The sequence below is a fragment of the Podarcis pityusensis genome (genome assembly GCF_964106645.2).
Source record: "Podarcis pityusensis genome assembly, chromosome: 5".
Lineage (NCBI taxonomy): Eukaryota > Metazoa > Chordata > Lepidosauria > Squamata > Lacertidae > Podarcis > Podarcis pityusensis.
The window spans coordinates 41,410,089-41,428,845 of NC_138032.1; the positions used below are offsets into that span (position 1 = coordinate 41,410,089).

The following is an 18,757-nucleotide window of genomic DNA, read 5'->3' on the forward strand; positions in this document are numbered from 1 at the left end:
TGCCAGCGTAATTTTCTTGTAATTTTCCAAAGGAGGTGGGATGGGATGGTGCTATTAGAAGAGAAACCAAGTGACCTTCAGAGAAAAAGGAATGACCTCACAGTCGGAGCAGGACTTGACCATACATGCCATAGGTGGCAAGGCTTATTGTATTTATAGTTTCTCAGCAAGGAGAAGAAAAGGGTTGTGGCGGTTATCTTATTCCTTTTCTGTTGGCCAGTAATGTCATGAATTGGTGCAAAGGGCTGGGAATTCAGCATCCCAGTGCTAATGCACAAAAAGGTGGTAAGATTGATTCCCACAATTGCAGGCTGAGGGCTTGTCCAGACTTCTACTTCTCCTACTACATTCCCCCAGGAAAACCTGATCTTTACCACTAAATCGGTACAAACGCCAATTGGGTTTTCTGCAGATAAATGTTTGCTCTGATTCAGCGTTAAGGAGTGGGTTTTCCCAGGGAAAGCAGTGAGGCAAACAGAAAACCTCTGGGACATGTGCCTACAAAACATGGGCCAAGCGGAAAGCCATTTGACCCATACTTTCTAGGGACAGGACAAGCAGGTTGGTGAGCCCTGATTAGCCATTTGGATGCAGCCTTAAAAAAGCAGACCATTTTCCCCCTTGATGATTTAGAAGCTCAGTAGAAAGGCAACAACTGACTGCAGATGAACAAGGAGACTTCCGGAGAGGTAGCAGTACATTTGATCAATGCTTTGTTTTATCCCATCTGATTACCAAATAAATGCAAGGTCTGAGGACTGCAGTGCTACAATCTCTGTCCAGTGGGTGGGTGGGTGTGGCTGGCCCTGTAGGCTCATCAAGCAGCAGCACTTCTGGGGCATGTGCTATGTGCCAGTCCCCTTCTGGGTTTCAGTCCTCTGCTTTATTACTTGAAGAGAACTTAAGGTCCCTGACACTGAGTAAATCAGAGACAAGTACTGTTGCTGTACTCCGTCAGGGTGATCATTTGGTATTGAGCTATCTTATCAAAGATGATGCTAAATTGTTGTTTTTTAAATATAGTAAATTTCTATTATGCATCGTATTCCTTGTGCTGAATTTCACCTGAATTCTATTTTTCTGTGTCAAGTTTTCCTTTTTGCTGTTGACCTTTGGTTTCAGCAGATAAGGTATTGACTGGCAGACTGACTGAGCTTTACTCAAATGTGAAAGAGAACTATTGATTACTCCCAGAAAACAATCTCATCCATTTATCCATGACCTGGGAAGACAGCCTTTCCACTCATCCCCCCACCCCATCCCCCGTCCATTATCTGGAGAATGATAGGAGAAGGGAACTAAAGTGATCTTCATTCCAGCTGAGATAGCTAAGGGAACCAAATTAATAATGATGAACAACATTGTTGAAAAGTCATAATAAAGTTGTTTTAAACTGGCTGGCTAAACTAGGTGAGGGTAACCGATGGGTCTCAAACCCTTGGTGAGTTAGGAAGTTCCCCGGCATGTGAAGACAGGCCCTGGAAGATTTAGTGGATGAAACCAATAGTGGGTCCAATGTCTGAGAAGCTGGTTACTGCACATGCAGTAGATGGAATTGAGGCAGCCCATCTAGGAGAAGGAAAACTCTGATCCTTTGCTCCCTTGCGGCTATACTAATCCATGAGAAAGGCTTCAGGAGCAAACCTGGAGGAAAAATCTGTACCCATTGTCTTGCAGGACAGAAGAAAAGGCTAAGGAGTAAATCCTTTACTTCAAGGGAGACAGAGGCACAGGTACAGAATGTGCTGCCCTCTGTCCTTGGCCACATTCACTCTGCAAGGCACTTTATTTGGAACGCTGTTAGTTTGCTGCTTCTTGTTTTGGCATCATTAGTCCATGGGGCTGTGGCTTTTCAAACCGTCTGCCATACCAGGGCTTAACTTCTAAAAACAAAGATGTCAGGGCCCATGCCGGCTGTGCTTTGGAAGCCCTGCGCCTTAATCCTGAAAAAGTGGTGTGACAGGGTGCAGTTCCTCAGTGGAGACGGGGAGGCACTCTCCATGCTCAGAGGCGCTTTTCTTTATAGTCCCAAGTCTCAGGTCTGGAGCTGAAAAATGGCCAAGTCCTGGCACAACTGGAGCCCTCGGCAGAAGATGCCTCAGCTCCTTGTTTGTAAGAGTTTGATCAGGTTCCTCCTGGCCTGCAATGAGAGCCAGGCAGCTTTAGGCCCCTGTTTACCCTCGAGTTAATGAATGAACAGGAATCGGCACAACTTTCCAAATGTACAGAAGCTTGGAAGGATTCTGGCTCCAGGAACTCTTTGGGTGGGGGGGAGGGAGAGACAGACAGACAGACAGACAGAGAGCACACAAGAGCTCCGAGTTGTAAATTCTTCCTGAGCTGTGAGGGGCATTCACTGAGATAGCCCTCCCACCATGACCATGGCAGGTGCAGTGGGCTGGCACTTGGCTGTGAAACTGGAGAGAGCTGGTTTGAGTTTGCACTTTAGCTCCTGGTAGGCAGGGAGCCTGGGCTGTGCTCACATCTCCTCGGCGCAAAGAGCTGCATGCCGCCCACCCGCAGGAGGATGTCTCAGTGGCTCTGGATCCTTGGAAAGGTCCTGCTCTTGGCGAGGGTGGCTGCCTCAGTGAACTTCTTCCATCACCGCTATGAGGAGCTGGTGCAAGCCCTGTTTGATGTGAAGGGCGCCTGCCCATACATTACCAGGCTGTACAGCATTGGGCGCAGTGTCCAGGGCCGCCACCTCTATGTGCTGGAGTTCAGCGACTATCCTGGCATCCATGAGCCCAGTAAGTGTTTTCCTGGGGTTGTAACCCTTTCCTGCGGCTGAGCAGTTGCTTCTTTGTGTGCTTCCAACCCATGCCAAGTTCCGGAGCAGTGAGATTCAGTGCTGCCCTGGATTCTAACCAGGAACCCCTGTGGCCAGCAAAGCCCAGCCCCACGGCACTCCTAGCTAGGGCAAGCAGAGACTGTGGGGAGGAGGAGCTGTGCAGGATGCAGCCGTGTGTCAGCTGACAGAGACTTGCCATGGCGACCTGGCATGTATTTCTTTTCGTCTGTTGTTCATTTTACACTTGAGGAATCGAGGGAGAGAGATGTGTCCAAAGAGCAGTCCGAGGTCTGTGGCTGAGGTAAAATTTAAATCCAGCTCCCCGGGGTTCAAGTCCAGATCACTACCTGCTGCACAACTCTGATTCTAGGAAGAAGAGCTGAGGGAACTGGTTTGAAGTTTATGGTTAACCTTGGCTGGTGAGGGAAACCTCCATTTGGGGCTGCCTAGCTTTTCATACTTCTATGGCAGATGTGGCTTTGGTGGAGCCTAATGCCTCTGGAAGAAGTGAGGGATGGGATGTGCACTGACTTAGGTAGATGCTGAGGCCAATAGCCAGGTGACGACAGGCACCAGAGTCAGACAGAGGCAAGAGTTCTCAGGTTCTTCTCCAAGTACCTCTTCCACCAGAGGTGAGATGATAATCAACAAGAGGGGGGAGGACTTTTTTCTGACAATGATGCCCTGGTTGTTGAATGACCTCCCCAAAGAGTTTCATCTGCTATAATATTGCTAACATTTCAGTGTCGGGCAAAAGCAGTTTTATTTACTCAGGCATTTCAACTGACATGAACTGATTCTAACTGATCAAGACTTTTTTTGGGTGCTTCCAGGCAAGTGTTTATTGTGGGAAGGTCATTAGTATCAAATGGTCAGCCTGTATTCCCCCTCCCCTCACCATTCAGCCCAGCATTTTGTCTACACAACAGCCCTGCAAGGCAAATTCTGCTAAAAGCCAGTGAGCTTCAGGCTGAATGTGAGGCTGTGTTTTCTCTCTCCAAGCTCAGCAGTATACAGTGTTGGCTAGGGGTGCTTCTAGATGGGTACTTAATTTGCAAGCAGGTTATTGAGATATTGCAAATGGGCAATGGGATCATTATAGCACCAACCCCATAATAAACACCCAGCAGGAGGTACCATAAGAATGCCTGCAGGCCATCTGTTTAGGTAGAGGATAGGAACACAGGAGAGGGACAAGGAGCTGAGGAAGAAAGGGAAAGGGCTGTCTGCAGATGCCAGATTGCACAAGAGGTGTCTGGATACGTTAGGATTCCCTTTGACCTTGTTTTGTTTCCTTTGGGACTGGGAAAGTCGTTGCAAGCACGCTGCCCTTCCATTTCTCCAATGTGCAATTTAACTGTCTTCTTCACCCCATAGTGCCATCTCTGAATGTGGGGTTGAGCAGCAGGTAGGGTCCTTTTGCAGCCTGAGGAAGCCCTCGCCCTCCTGTACTCTGAAGGCTGCTTGTCTTGCATATGGAGTTAAAGGGGCCGCTTTATGGGGGGAGTGGTTTTAGAGAAAAGAATTTGAGGCCAGGCCAAGATGAAGGATTGATTTGATTTTGCAGTTCAGTCTAAAACCCCTCGAGGCTTTTGAAGTCTGGAATGTGACATAGCAGTGAGAGGAGATGAAGGAACTGGGAAGGGGAGAGCTGGCTGTACAAAATAAGGGCGTAGAGAGAACCTGACCTTTCTGATTTGAATGGACCCTCTCATCAGGCCTGAATCAAAGAAAATGCTTCTCTCCCACCCCAAAATTTACACCACTCCCATACAGGCCATTGCTTCTTGCAACTCTCTTGGGGCACGGATTCCCAGGGGTTGCGCCACCCTGACTCCACAATTCTTTGCGGGGTTCAGCAAGGTGGAGAAGAGCCACAGCTCAGTGACAGAGCTTTGTCATTATCAATGGCTTTGCATGCCAGAATATCAAGGTGGGGTTGGGAATCTCCCTGGTCAGTGCCACTGCCAGTCCATGTAGACAGCATCAAGCTAGGTGGACCAATGGCACGAAGTGGCCTAAGGCATCAGCAGTTGTCTATGACTCTGTGATACAGTAGATCAGCCTTTCCCAACCAGGTGCCCTCCAGATGTTTTGGACCCCAACGCTCATCAGCTGTGCTGGCTAGAACTGGTTGGGGAAGCCTGCAGTAGATGGTGGATGACCCCCACAGAGAGACTCTTCACAGCAGCACAAAAGGGCACAGCTAGAGTTTAATCCCTGTGGGACATGAATGGGGAACATGCGCCCTAGCCTTCTTCCCAGTGTCTATGCTTTCAGAGCACCAGCCAACCCTGGGTATTATTCCAGCCACTGTTCTAATATCAGCAAATCTCTCACTTTCCCAGTGGAGCCAGAGTTCAAGTATGTGGCAAACATGCACGGGAATGAAGTGCTGGGCCGGGAACTGCTGCTCCAGCTCGCAGAGTTCCTGTGTGAACAGTATCGGCATGGCAACCAGCGCGTCACGCAGCTCATCCATGAGACGCGCATTCACCTCTTGCCCACCATGAACCCAGATGGATATGAGGTGGCAGCTGCCCAGGTACCAGGCAAGCATCCCTTCCTTATCTCAGTAGCCATGGTGATGATGGAAGAAGGTTGTCTGAGGGAGGCAAAGGGAGGACTAGCACAGGGGAAAACATGCAGGAGGTGGGGTCACGGAGGACAAGTCTATCACATTCCATTAGCAGCTCATAGCCGTCATTGAACTTGGATCCAAATGAAATCAATGAGTTAAGATAATCATGATTTAAGTTGCATTTATTTCAATGGGAACTAAGTTCACCTAACTTAGTCTGGATCCAGCTCATGTTTAAATTACTATAATTATTTCTAAAGTTGCATCTATAGATATGAATTAGTATATGTACATTTTAATCCCTCTTTTTAATGTCCATTTTTAATGAATAAGTGTATGGGTTTTTTTAGGGTCCTGAGCTCCTGGTCTTTTGCTGGATCTTTTCCTCCTTCTAAAAACTTCAGTGTATGTGGGTATTTACTTTATTTACAGCAGGGGTAGCTAAGCTATCACCCTCCAGATGTTGTTGGACTACAACTCCCATCATCCATGACCATTGGAAAGACTGACTGGGGCAGATGGGAACTGGAGTCCAACAACACCTGGAGGGCCACAGGTCAGCCACCTCTGCTTTACTGGGCACTTTGTAGAACACAGTGCTGGTGAGACCCCAGTCACCCTCCCTCTTAATTTGCCCAGAGGCAAATTAGTGTCATGAGTCTGTGTCCCAAGATTTTTTTAAAGTACCTAGCAATGCTTTTGCCTAAGTGGTCAGCCTACACATTGACCCTTCATAGCACAGTAATAGCCAAGCTAGTAACACTGGGGATTTTTTTCTTAGGGATTTGATTTAGTCATGGCTTCTAGACAAGTTCTGTGCCCTTCCACTGCATTCTGGTGATGGGCAACCAAAGCAGGCCGAGATGCTTAGAAAGCCCATTTAATGATACTGGACTTGTTTCATCTGTCAAGAGTGGTACTAACAGCAGAGCCCCATGGGCCAAGCCCCAGAGCTATTGGTCTAGCTATTGTGTTGATTTATTTCCACTCTCACTGGATTTCTGATGAAACTCATGCGGTGTCAATATATATTCCCAGAGCTCCTTGATTTGAATGCATTGGTTTCATCTCTGGTACTGTCAGTAATTCCTAGCCTTTAAATGCCAGAACAGAAACTGTACTGAACAGGGCCTGGAGCACTGCCTAGTAAAGTATTTAATCTCACTGGAGACCCAGATTGGTCATGCTGCTCTTCTCATTACTTTTTCCTTTATTGGGCTTCCCCGTTCCGTTGTCTAGGGGACAAATAGATGCAAGAATTTCTGACCATAAAAATATGAGGATTTGCTGCTGGGAGGGGAGGCGGGGGATTCTGTGGATTCTGAGCTATTTTGAGTGCAACAGTCTGTTGGAAAGCAGCAAATAAATCAAACTCTAATCTAATTTAAATGATGGTGGCTGCTGATAATGTTAAACAGGGTCAGAAGATGCCTGCCAGCTGGGATTAACACTCAGAAGCCCAGAGATTTTTGCATATCCTTGTGTTTCCTGAAATTCTCATGGACACATACACCAACAAAAGTGGCAAGGTGGGGTTTGGTGTGCACTTAGCCATGCCTAGGACTCACATGTTTACCATTCATTCTTCTCTAGAGCCAAAGTCCCTTAGGATACCTCGTTGGGAGAAACAATGCCAATGGAGTTGACCTTAACCGAAACTTTCCTGACCTCAATACTGTCATGTACTACAATGAGAAACAGGGTGGACCCAACCACCACATACCCTTGCCAGACAACTGGAGGAGTCAGGTAACACATTACTGTAGACTCACTCAATGCCTAGTCTGCCTGGGTGTGCTTCACAAAAACAACACTCGCTTTAGGACACCCCTCCAGGGCTGTGGCAGTTCAGGTTCCCCTCTCTATGACCCTTCTCTTCATCTTTCGCCTCAACTCCCACATTAGTTCCAGTGTTGCTACATCCAATATCCACCTCCCAGTTTACTCCCAATATCCAGCACACTGGATGTTCTGTTTCAGTGCCACCAACCCATGGCTGCAGCCGGACATATGGGGTGCTTGGGTTTCATCCCACCCACCAATCCGACCAGTGAGGGCTGTGAAGTCCACAAGGTTGATTTCTTGCAGTGATGCAGAAGAAAAATTTATTCCCCTTGCCATATTGGCAAAACCTATTGGTATTTTGCAACTTTCTGACTAGTTGCAGGACCTTAGCCAGACCTAGCAGAGTAAACGCAGAATCCACGGAAGCAACTGGCAACTTGGATGCAGACAGGATAGACAAAGCAGGAACCAGGAACTTTGAAGTTAGGTGTTTATTATACACAGTGGACTATTTACAGGAACAGAACACGGATCTTTAGCTAGCTCTCTCTGACACGACTCACAACTCCTACGCTCGCTGACACACTGAACCATTGAAATACTGAACTAACACATTCCAGTTAGTAGGCCATTAATTATAACTCCCTTGAGAGAGCTTGACCAATCAGGGAGCTATCTCCATGTCTCTGTTATCACCAGGCAGACTTACTCCTTCACATGACCTTCTGGCTGTCTGCCAAACCTTAATTGCCTCTGTGTGAGTAGCGACATGTACACAGTTTCTCAACATGCCATTCTCTTGGTCTTTCACTAGGAGCCAACCTACCCATTCAGGAAAAGCATGTACTTCCTGGACTGTACCACTTCACAATGCAGATAGGGTAATCACATATTTGACGATCCTCTTCATAAAAACCTCTCCTCAGCCCATATAAAAGTGGCACATTCCAGACCAAGCGGGCTTTCTCCCAGGAAGACACTTGTCTGATAATCTGAGGAATATAATTGATATTTTGGAAAAACTAGAAGTGAATATAAACACTAAAGCAGTGTTGATATTCGTAGATGCGGAGAAAGCCTTTGACAATATTTCTTGGAATTTTATGAAGAAGAATCTTCAGGGTATGGGGGTAGGCCAAGGTTTTGAGAATGGTATAAGTGCAATTTATTCAGAACAAAAGGCTAAATTAATTGTAAATAACGTTGTGACGGAAGAACTTAAAATTGAAAAAGGGACACGACAAGGTTGCCCAATTTCCCCTCTTCTTTTTATTTCGGTCCTGGAGGTGTTGCTGAATATGATTAGAAGGGACCAGACGGTTAAAGGTATACAGGTCGGAACTAAACACTATAAATTGAGAGCATTTGCAGATGACTTAGTATTGACGTTACAGGAGCCAGAATCTAGTACAAAAAGGGTTTTAGAACTGATTCAAGAATTTGGTCAAGTGGCAGGATTTAAATTGAACAAATCAAAAACCAAGGTTTTAGAGAAAAATTTAACACCGTTTGAAAGAGAGAGGTTTCAGAATGAGACAGGGTTAACAGTGGTTAAGAAAGTTAAATACCTGGGGATTAACATGACAGCAAAAAATGGGAATTTATTTAAAGATAATTATGAAAAATGTTGGTCAGAAGTGAAAAAAGATTTAGAAATTTGGTCAAATTTGAAGCTTTCACTGCTAGGCCGTATTGCTGCGATAAAAATGAATGTATTGCCTAGAATGTTGTTTTTGTTTCAAACTTTGCAGATTGTGGACAAAATGGACTGTTTCAAGAGGTGGCAGAAAGATATTTCTAAATTTGTCTGGCAGGGCAAGAAACCTAGAATAAAATTTAAAATACTAACAGATGCAAAGGAAAGAGGTGGATTTGCCCTGCCAGACCTCAAACTTTATTATGAATCAGCAGCTTTTTGCTGGTTGAAAGAATGGCTACTTCTTGAAAACACTGACATTTTGGATTTGGAAGGTTTCAATAATGTATTTGGATGGCATGCATATTTATGGTATGATAAGGTCAAAGCACACAAAGCATTTAAAAACCACATTGTCAGGAAAGCGCTATTTAATGTTTGGATAAGATATAAAGATTTGCTAGAAAATAAAACTCCAAGGTGGCTGTCACCAATGGAAGCGAAAGCCTTGAAAAGGGTCAATATGGAGGTCAAATGGCTGAAATATTGGGAAATTTTGGAACAAGACGGAGATAGACTGAAATTGCAGAGTTTTGAAAAACTAAAAAACAAAGTGCGAGACTGGCTTCATTATTATCAAATAATGGAGGCATTTAAATTAGACAGGAAAATTGGCTTCCAGGTGGAAAAATCAAAATTAGAAACAGAATTGTTAGAACCCAATACTAAGAATCTGTCAAGAATGTATAACTTGCTGCTGAAATGGAATACTCAAGATGAAACGGTAAAATCGGCTATGATTAAATGGGCACAGGACGTAGGACATAACATTATGTTTGCTGACTGGGAACAGTTATGGACCACTGGTATGAAATTTACGGCATGTAATGCCTTAAGAGAGAATATTATGAAAATGATATACAGGTGGTACATAACCCCAGTCAAGCTTGCGAAAATCTATCATTTGCCCGATAACAAATGTTGGAAATGTAAAGAAACTGAAGGTACATTTTTTCACCTTTGGTGGACGTGCCCAAAGATTAAGGCTTTCTGGGAAATGATATATAATGAATTAAAAAAGGTATTTAAGTATACCTTCCCCAAGAAACCAGAGGCCTTTCTCCTGGGCATAGTGGGCCAAATGGTGTTAAAAAAGGATAGAACTTTCTTTATGTATGCAACAACAGCAGCAAGAATACTCATCGCAAAGTATTGGAAGACACAAGAACTTCCCACGCTGGAGGAATGGCAGATGAAACTTATGGACTATATGGAATTGGCGGAAATGACTGGCAGAATCCGTGACCAGGGAGAAGAGTCGATGGAGGAAGAATGGAAGAAATTCAAAGACTATCTTCAGAAACACTGCAAAATTAAGGAATGTTAGAGTGATGTTGGATTGAAAATAAGTGGTTTCCAGCTGTACAGGTTAAAGTTTAAGGATAGACTAAGATTAAAGATCAAGATTAAAGATGTTTAAAGAAATGGAAATTTGATAATAAAAGGGAAAAATTTAAAGGTATATGACATTAAGAACAAGGATTATGTTTAAAAAAGTTGAAGCTATATATTTTAATACTTTATTAAATTAAAGATTGGGTTTAAAAAAGTGGAAAAGAAACTGCTGGACAAATAATGCAGATTGGAATACAAAAGAGGGAGGTATGAGGAAGTCCAGAAAATAAGTAATTTAAAATTGGGAATGGAAAAGAGAGTTTGTTTTTAATTGTTATGTTTTGTGTTTTTATTGTTAAATTTTGTATTGTTTTTTTGTGTGTGTTGTTGTTGTTTTTTTTCTTTGTTTAAAACCTTAATAAAAAAATTATTATTATTATTATTTTTTTTAAAGTGGCACATTCCGGCCTGGCACACGCCTATGGCCTATTAGGGAGGACTCACTCCTGCCTCCATTTTAATTTCCACAGGATGCAATACATCTGCTATCACCATATAGTAAACATGGGGGGGGGCTGGAGGGGAAGACCACTGAAGGTGTTTTATGTGGGCCACCCTCAAAAACCTGGCCATGAACACATTAAGGGGAAGGCCATGCAAGAACCTTTCTCCTTGATACGATAGCTTTCCAACACCAGGTGACTTGACATGGCAGAGCACTCAGTCATGGATGTCTACCTCTACATTTTGAAGGGGTATGGTCCTAGCAGGACTCTGCCCCATGTTTGTACCAAACTGGGAATGCTGGAAATAAGGACGTGGTTCTTGCCTGGACTTCCCTGCTTCTCCCCCTTTGCAGGTGGAACCAGAGACTTTTGCTGTGATTCAGTGGATGAAAAGCTACAATTTCATTCTCTCGGCCAATCTCCATGGTGGTGCCGTCGTTGCCAACTACCCATATGATAAATCCCAAGAGCAGAGAAGCCGGAGCTTCTGGCAAGCACAGAACAGCCCCACTCCTGATGACAGCCTCTTCCAGAAGGTGAGTGGTAGCAGACATAATAGCCACGGCACTTTCCCTGGGTGCTGGATTTTGTTAGCTCTGAACAGTGCTGGAATGTAGGTCTTCTTGATGGGAAGCACAGGGAACTGATGTTGCAAAGTCTGTTTACAAATTAATGAATTTGAATCTGGATTCTGCCTGTGCCCTGCAATGCGTATGAAACTGAGTGGGTAGGAATCTATGACTAGCTTGGCACTTTCTTTACAGCTGGCCAAAAGCTATTCATATGCCCATGGAACGATGCACCAAGGCACAAATTGTGGAGATATCTTTCCTGATGGCATCACCAATGGAGCCTCCTGGTATTCACTCAGCAAGGGTAAGGCCAAGGGGGAAAGGCAGGGGCATTCAAAATAGCCCATGTAGGAGGAATGGGGGATGGAGAGATTGGGAGAAGAGGAAAGGGAGAGACTCAGCTAGGTAATTCTGGAGGGAAGAAACAATACATGTGATCCATATGGAAATTCTGTACATTGGAAGAGGAGATGAAGAGCCAATGGTGCCTGTGCCTAAAGAAGCCTGTTTTGTAATATGTTTGTTTTTCCATCTGTTCCTGAAATGTGGGGGTGGGGAACCTTTTTCACTCTAAGGGGCACATTCCTTCATGGGCACCTTTCTGAAGGCCACATTTCAGTGGTGCACAGGGCCAGAGTCAAAGTGAGCACAGAAAGGGATGTGAAATTTACCTTTGTAACGTGGAAAACATTCCAGCCCTGCAAAGCTCAGACATTTGTACACACCAGAACTTACGCATGTCTCTTTACCTGGCCCCCACAATCCAGCAAGGGGCTGAGGTGATTTTATCAAACAGGGGAGGGGAAACCTGCTTCTTCTTATGCATGTCGGTAGTGGGTGCGAAAGCACTGGATATAAATGTTACCTTTGTACAGCAGGCTGGTTTCCGCACAAACTCGCACGCCCCTCTCCATCTTCCACCCAGGTAAGCAAGAGGCATCATCAGAAGACAAGGGCGTGTTCTCCAACCAAGCAAAAGCAGAGCCAGGAAGGGGTGTGGCTTGGGGAGAGTCCCAAGGGTCAGACTGAGAGGACTGGAGGACTGCATTCAGCCCCATTGTGGAACAAATCAATATCCTCATCTCTTTGCCTTGCAGGGATGCAAGATTTCAATTATCTGCACACCAATTGCTTTGAGATTACCCTTGAACTGAGTTGCGAAAAATTTCCACCAGAGAGCAGTTTGGTGTTTGAGTGGCGGAAAAATGCTGAAGCACTTATCACCTACATAGAGGAGGTAATAAAGCTGCCAGGGTGTCATCCTGCCCAATCCCTCTACAAAGTTGTCTCATTTCCCCCTGGATCCATTTTTAAAATATGGTGTTACATTGACTACTTTCCAGTCCTCAGGTGCGGACGCTAATTTGGCAATTTGTCAGTTTTTATTTTGCCCATTAGCTAAATTTCTCATCAGCACTACCTGCCTTAGTTCCCCAGACTCACCTCCAGTGCTCCATGGCAGCTGCCTTATGCCCAGTGCTTTTTTTTCTTTAAAGAAAATGTTTAGGGGTACTTTAATTTTCCTTACTCATACTGAAATACTGCCCCTCAATGAGACCAAACTTAGATGCACAAAATGTTTAGGGGTATGTGTACCCTGCATCCCCCCAGAAAAAAGCACTGCTTATACCAGACCACGACCAAGTCAGAGCACTTGTCCATCCAATTGAGTACAGTGGTACCTCAGGTTACAGACGCTTCAGGTTACAGATGCCACTAACCCAGAAATAGTACCTTGGGTTAAGAACTTTGCTTCAGGATGAGAACAGAAATCGTGGGGCGGCAGTGGGAGGCCCCATTAGCTAAAGTGGTACCTCAGGTTAAGAACAGTTTCAGGTTAAGAACAGACCTCCAGAATGAATTAAGTTCTTAACCCAAGGTACCACTGTACTGAAAGTTACAGGCAGGGCTTTTGGCAACCTTATCTGGAGATACCAAGGATCTCTTGGGGTCTTTTGCATTTGGAACGTGTGCTTTATCACTGAGCTAGAATGCATCACTTGTGGGGTGTGGGTCAAGCTCTGTTCTCAGGAGCTCTTCTTCCTCCTCCTCCTCCTCCTCTTCTTCTTCTTCTTCTTCTTCTTCTTTATATACCTCCCTATACCCGGAGGTCTCAGGGAGGTTCATAGAGCTAGGCAAGCTGAACCACTGCATTCTGGATCTAGGCAGTGTGGACTCCCTTTCCCCAGTTCTAAGGGTATCCACTTATTTGTTTGGTATTTGTGATTTGTAGGTTCACCAGGGCATCAAAGGTCTGGTGTCCGATGACAACAACAACAGGCTCGCAGGTGCTGTCATCTCAGTCAAAGGAATTGCCCATGATGTCACTTCAGGTCGGTACCCAGCTTGACACAGGCCAGACTATTATCATAGGTGGTAATTAAATGGCATTGCTGTATTTGTATGTCCCACATTTATAATCTGAAAGAAAAACCTTCATAGAACAGCCAGGTATACTTTTGCTTTGAAAATGACTCTCTTCTGCTTTCTGCATTACGTTAACAACATTCGCAGTGAGTCATTCTGGAAGACTAAAAGGGGTTCTGAGAGTCTGTTGTGAAGATATCTATTCCTTGTGACCAAGTGCCCCACGCAGGGGCTATAAAGGGTATAAGCTTCTCATATAAAAACAAGCAAAAACAAAATAGAAAAGGCCATGAGTTATGTCCAGTGCTTTTTTCTAAAAAAAAAATGTTTAGGGGTACTCTCATTTTGACTCAAGAAAATCACCATTTCATAGTTCAAATTGGGAAAAATAAATACAATAAATGGGCAAAAGTACAAAGATTCACAAAATGTTTAGGGGTATGCATACCCCTGTGTACCCCCAGAAAAAAAAGCACTGGTTATGCCTATAGCTTTATGGTCTCTTAGGCAGCCAGTTTCAATATCTTAGTAGTCAAAGAGTTCATCTAGTCCAACACACACACCGATGCAGTAAATCTACTGCTGTAGCAGTGGGCCATTGAGCTCAATAAGAATCCCCCCCGCATTGAAATTTTGGGGTGCTAACCCCTGCCCTTCCCTGCACTTTCTGCAGGGAAGTATCAGTGATTTCCGTAAGTGGAAATATTGTGAAACAAACAAACAAACAAGCAAACAAGCAAGCAAGCAAGCAAGCAAACAAACAGATAAACTTGTTCTCTGGCCTGGCACAGAGTACATTGCAAGTTTGAGCTGTGTTCATAGTGAGTGTCACCGGGCAGATACATAATTCAGCACTTTGTTAGAGGAACAATCAGGACCAACTGAACCCTGATTCTGGCCAGGGTTCCCCCCCCCCAAGACTCCCTAATTGTGGGGTTGAGGCCAGGCAAGTCAAGCGCAAGTGGTGTCCTCTGGCTCTGCTCTCTGTACCTTCTCAGCCCCTCTTTCTCTCTGGTAGGAGAACATGGTGACTATTTCCGGCTGCTGCTGCCTGGGACTTACACAGTCACTGCATCAGCGGATGGATACCAGCCACAGACAGTGACGGTGACGGTGGGCCCAGCTGCACCCACGGTGGTGAGTGTTGGGGAAAGGTTAAAGGTGCCAGGTTCTTCTAAGCTGGGCCTTCAGGCGTGAATTAGAGTAGGGCCACCAGGGAGATAGTGGGAAGAAACCTTCCCTGCACCCCTATGAGAGTTGGGTCATGGAATTATGGTTAATAAAAATGTGGAAACATTGAGAGTATGGGAAAGCATTAGCCCAGCCCAGCTTCAGAAGTTCACCTTCTCTTCCAGACTGGTAAGGAGAAGACCTCCCAGCATTTCCCTTAACTATTGCCCTACTCAGCCCTGTCTATGACCTGCTCATTGGATGCACAGAAATCCAGGATGGATAGTTTAAAGCAGACCACTCATGTAAGGTTGCATCTCTTTGTGCTCCAGGTGCCCCACTAGAGCCTTGGCTGAGAAAACCATGCAGCTCCTACTCCTCAAGCTATGCTACCTGGGGCCATGTCAGCACCTGACATCCTTAGGCCAAGGCCCCAGTTCTCCAGCACTGACACTGCCCTATGCCCCCCTTTTAAAAATATTAATTCTATCCCAGAGTTCCAAGTATTCAGGTGGCTGATATTAGCCACCATTTAAATTTTCCACATTTCTCCCCACCTAGTGTTACCTTCAGGCATTTTAGGAAATTAAACTGGCTGCTAGCCCAGCACTGCTCAGAGCACTCTTGTTGCCATTTAGAAATACCCAGCCCCAAATCTGGAACTGGTAGAGTTATGTCTGTCCAAAGATATAAAATAGTTATTGCATCTTTTCTTGGCCCACCCCAATTAAAGGCTGTGGATGCTTTTTAGTTACACAGCGCTCTTAGCCTCAGCTCTAATTCTGTCATTCTGTAGAACTACAAGTAGCAAATAGCCTCTCTAAATTCTATTAAGCTGCTTTGGAAAACTGTATTTGAAACAGGGGTGTAGTTAGGGAGAATGAAGGCCTCCTGCCAGTCTGCAATGGAAAGTTGGAGAATCTCTAGATATGTTCTTCACCCCTGACCTTTTGCTTTGCTATTTATTTGTCCTCGGGACCTTGTGTAACACAGTTGTGTTTTAACTCAGCAACCATATTCCATACAAAAGAAGGAAGTTTGGCAAGTTTCCATTTTTGGCAGTGCTGGAGTGTGGGGGCTGGGCGTTCTTTTTGTCCTGAGGTGCTAGAATGGTCATTTCTCTGCGTTAATTGTCCCTGTTTACCATCCCCTTGTGACTTGGGGCTGGCACAGGACTGGGCTTTCAAGACTAGGAAGCCCAGACTGATCTCAGTGAAATGAGCCATATACTTCAAGGGGCATTTAACTGTGATGTTGGGGAACCAAAGGCAGCCTAACACCCCCTTCAGGAGAGCCTACTCAGTCACTGAGCTGCCTTCCAACCTCCTGGGCCTTAAGGCTGCATTCTGCCACTCAAACAGCCTGCAGCCCTCCTGTGACTCTGTGGAGGTGCCCATCTTCTCTGTGAGCTTCTGATCTTCCCCAGCTTAGCCCCACCCCATTTCAAGAGAGGAGACAGCAAGATTTTCTGGAATGCTCTTAATGCATTTCTGATGATTTACTGAGAGGCTCCACTGCCAGGGAAACCCTCACCCTGCAAGGGGGTGTAGCATATTGGGGGCAGGGAGTGGAGCGATGAGGCAGTGCTGTGAATCAGAGCTCGGCTGAGCCACCTGCTGGTGGAAGGAGAGATGGAAACCTATTGCTGACTTTCTGGATCCCTAGCCAAGACCTCCATGTCCCATCAAAGAGTAAAATAAACACTTTCCCCCTTAAACCCATTGAGCTTTGTTACTGGCCAGGCCTTGTCACCCGTAGCAAGCCATGTTCTTGGCTTCAAGCATTTAAAACATAGCATTTAGTGTATTTGAGGCCATCGCTGAATCATGGACTGTGTAGTGGTGGACTTGAATACTATGATGCCCTGTATGAGGCCAAAATTTGGAGCCAGCCCCCCCCCCCCCGTCCAGCCCTTGTGCTGCCTTCCCAAAGGCAAATAAGGAAGTTCCCTGCTTTGGGAAGAAGGTGTGAGGCTCTGGCAGGGTGCTAGAGCCCTCCCATCTCCTTCCCAAAGCTGGGAAAGTGCTGATTAGTCTTTGAAAAGGAGGTGGGAGGACTCCAGAACTCTGTCAGAGCCTCACACGTTCTTCCCAAAGCCCAGTGCCTCATTGACTGGGCTTTGAGATGGCTTCCCCTCAGCTCAGAGCCCAGTTCGTGCTTGCACAGCCCAGTTAGAGGACAGCAAATAGGATACAGGGCCACCCTAGTATCAGCACCTCTGACATTGCTGAGTTGCTCCTCTTTAAATGGACATATCCTATCTTGGGATGATTAATTTTACACCCGTTTTGGATTTGAGCTTACTTGATTAATCAAGTAATTAATCAAGTAACCAATGCAGGAGTCACATGATACAGGAGGTGGCTTTGCATTGAATGGCAGCATGGACTCTAGTGGTCTTCTCTCTTCCAGGTGCATTTCCAACTCAGACAGAGCACTGTGGACAGCCCTCGTGTACAAAAGGCTTCTGACAGGGTCCCCAACAGTAAAGCCCTGCATAAGAAGGTTGTGCCACGAGCTGCCCAATGGGAGACGCCATGGTGAAGGCAGACCTCAGCTGGGTGAAAGCTGGTGGAGATATCAAACATGAGATGTCAACAAGGCTGACTGATGAACTTTACAAGATCCATCTATTGTGATACCCATAAACATGAAATGAGCCTAAACCTTCTTGTTTATTAAATGGCTAGTATTTAACTGCACTATGGACAAAAAAAACCCCTCTTCTAGTAAGGGGTGGGCAGGCACTGGAGCCTTCTGGTCTATGATGTGCATGCACAGGTGACAGAAATACCTATACACTTGTCATGGTGGGAAAAGGTCAGGGGGGAGTAGTGATTGAAGGGAGGAACCAGAAAACATAACACCAAAATATTCCTTCAAGACTACCTACTAGTTCAGATCAGTGCTTGGAAAGTTCATTTTAACAAGAAATTCATTCCATTTCACCCCCTCCTAAAAGGAATTAGTTACCATTCAATTTCACCCCCTCCAAAAAAAAGGAGCTAATTCTGTGCTGGTTCAAGTCTCAATTCATATTTTCCAGCCTTCATAATTTTACAAGCTGCTTGCTAAAATATATATGACAACATCAAGATACACACACAGTGCAATGTGGGCAATTTTATGTATTTTCCCCAGCAAGTATTATTTTAAAGTTTAAACAGCATCAGTTTTCAGATATGTAAAAATGGTAAATGCAATGGCCATAATCAAACACATAGTGCAATGAAAGTCCTGTACTGTATAGTGGTACCTCGGGTTACATATGCTTCAGGTTACATATGCTTCAGGTTACAGACTCCGCTAACCCAGAAATAGTACCTTGGGTTAAGAACTTTGCTTCAGGATGAGAACAGAAATTGTGCTCCGGCGGCACGGCAGCAGCAGGAGGCCCCATTAGCTAAAGTGGTGCTTCAGGTTAAGAACAGTTTCAGGTTAAGAACGGACCTCCGGAACGAATTAAGTACTTAACCCGAGGTACCACTGTATAGCATTTGCACAACCTCAATTGTGCTCCTCAATTGCATCAGAATGAGAAAGACTATGTTGCCCTCTACTGGCCACTGAATATTTTGATCATTGGTATGGAAGGCTTTCATGGGATGCTTTTAAGGTTCCTGGATATGTAAATTAACTTTTCAAATGTTTCCAGTATGTCGTGTTTCCTTCTATTTAAAAACAAAAAGCAAAAGCAAAAATAACAACCTTGTGCCCCCCCTCTGATATTCTGAACTGGAGGTGCAACTATATTGGCTCATATGAGGACAGTGTGAAGCCATTTGGATGGGAGACCCAAATCCCAGCAATTTCACGCATCAAGTATTCACTAGTGTTAACTGCTATGATCATTTATAAGCCATTATACAGTGCAGTAATTTATATACCACTTTTACTGGTAAGTGCCTTATAATGGTAAGCACAGCAGGCTTTGTAATCTGTATAATGCTTGCT

At 45.0% G+C, this 18,757-nt stretch overlaps 1 protein-coding gene across 3 annotated transcripts; it reads left to right on the forward strand.

Moving 5' to 3' along the window:
- Nucleotides 1-2,292: 2,292 nt before the first annotated feature.
- Nucleotides 2,293-17,505, forward strand: CPN1 (carboxypeptidase N subunit 1). Of its 3 annotated transcripts, none has more exons than XM_081008440.1 (9): nt 2,293-2,750; nt 5,140-5,336; nt 6,966-7,121; nt 11,048-11,230; nt 11,459-11,570; nt 12,364-12,503; nt 13,500-13,599; nt 14,652-14,770; nt 17,216-17,505. In XM_081008440.1, exons 1-9 carry the CDS (start codon nt 2,507-2,509, stop codon nt 17,345-17,347), a joined length of 1,383 nt encoding a protein of 460 aa, XP_080864566.1. In that variant the 5' UTR covers nt 2,293-2,506; the 3' UTR covers nt 17,348-17,505. The 3 variants fall into 3 exon arrangements, with proteins under 3 accessions (XP_080864566.1, XP_080864568.1, XP_080864567.1); XM_081008442.1 differs by lacking the exon at nt 2,293-2,750 and adding an exon at nt 2,945-3,079; XM_081008441.1 differs by lacking the exon at nt 2,293-2,750 and adding an exon at nt 2,953-3,092.
- The last annotated feature ends 1,252 nt before the right edge of the window (nt 17,506-18,757 follow it).

What these genes read in the sequence shown, in the direction of transcription:
- CPN1 (XM_081008440.1), top strand. Translation starts at nt 2,507, where the DNA reads ATGCCGCCCACCCGCAGGAGGATGTCTCAGTGGCTCTGGATCCTTGGA. An exon ending in CAGACAACTGGAGGAGTCAG is followed by an intron (nt 7,122 to 11,047) that starts GTAACACATTAC and finishes CCCCCTTTGCAG; the next exon opens with GTGGAACCAGAGACTTTTGC. An exon ending in TTATCACCTACATAGAGGAG is followed by an intron (nt 12,504 to 13,499) that starts GTAATAAAGCTG and finishes TGTGATTTGTAG; the next exon opens with GTTCACCAGGGCATCAAAGG.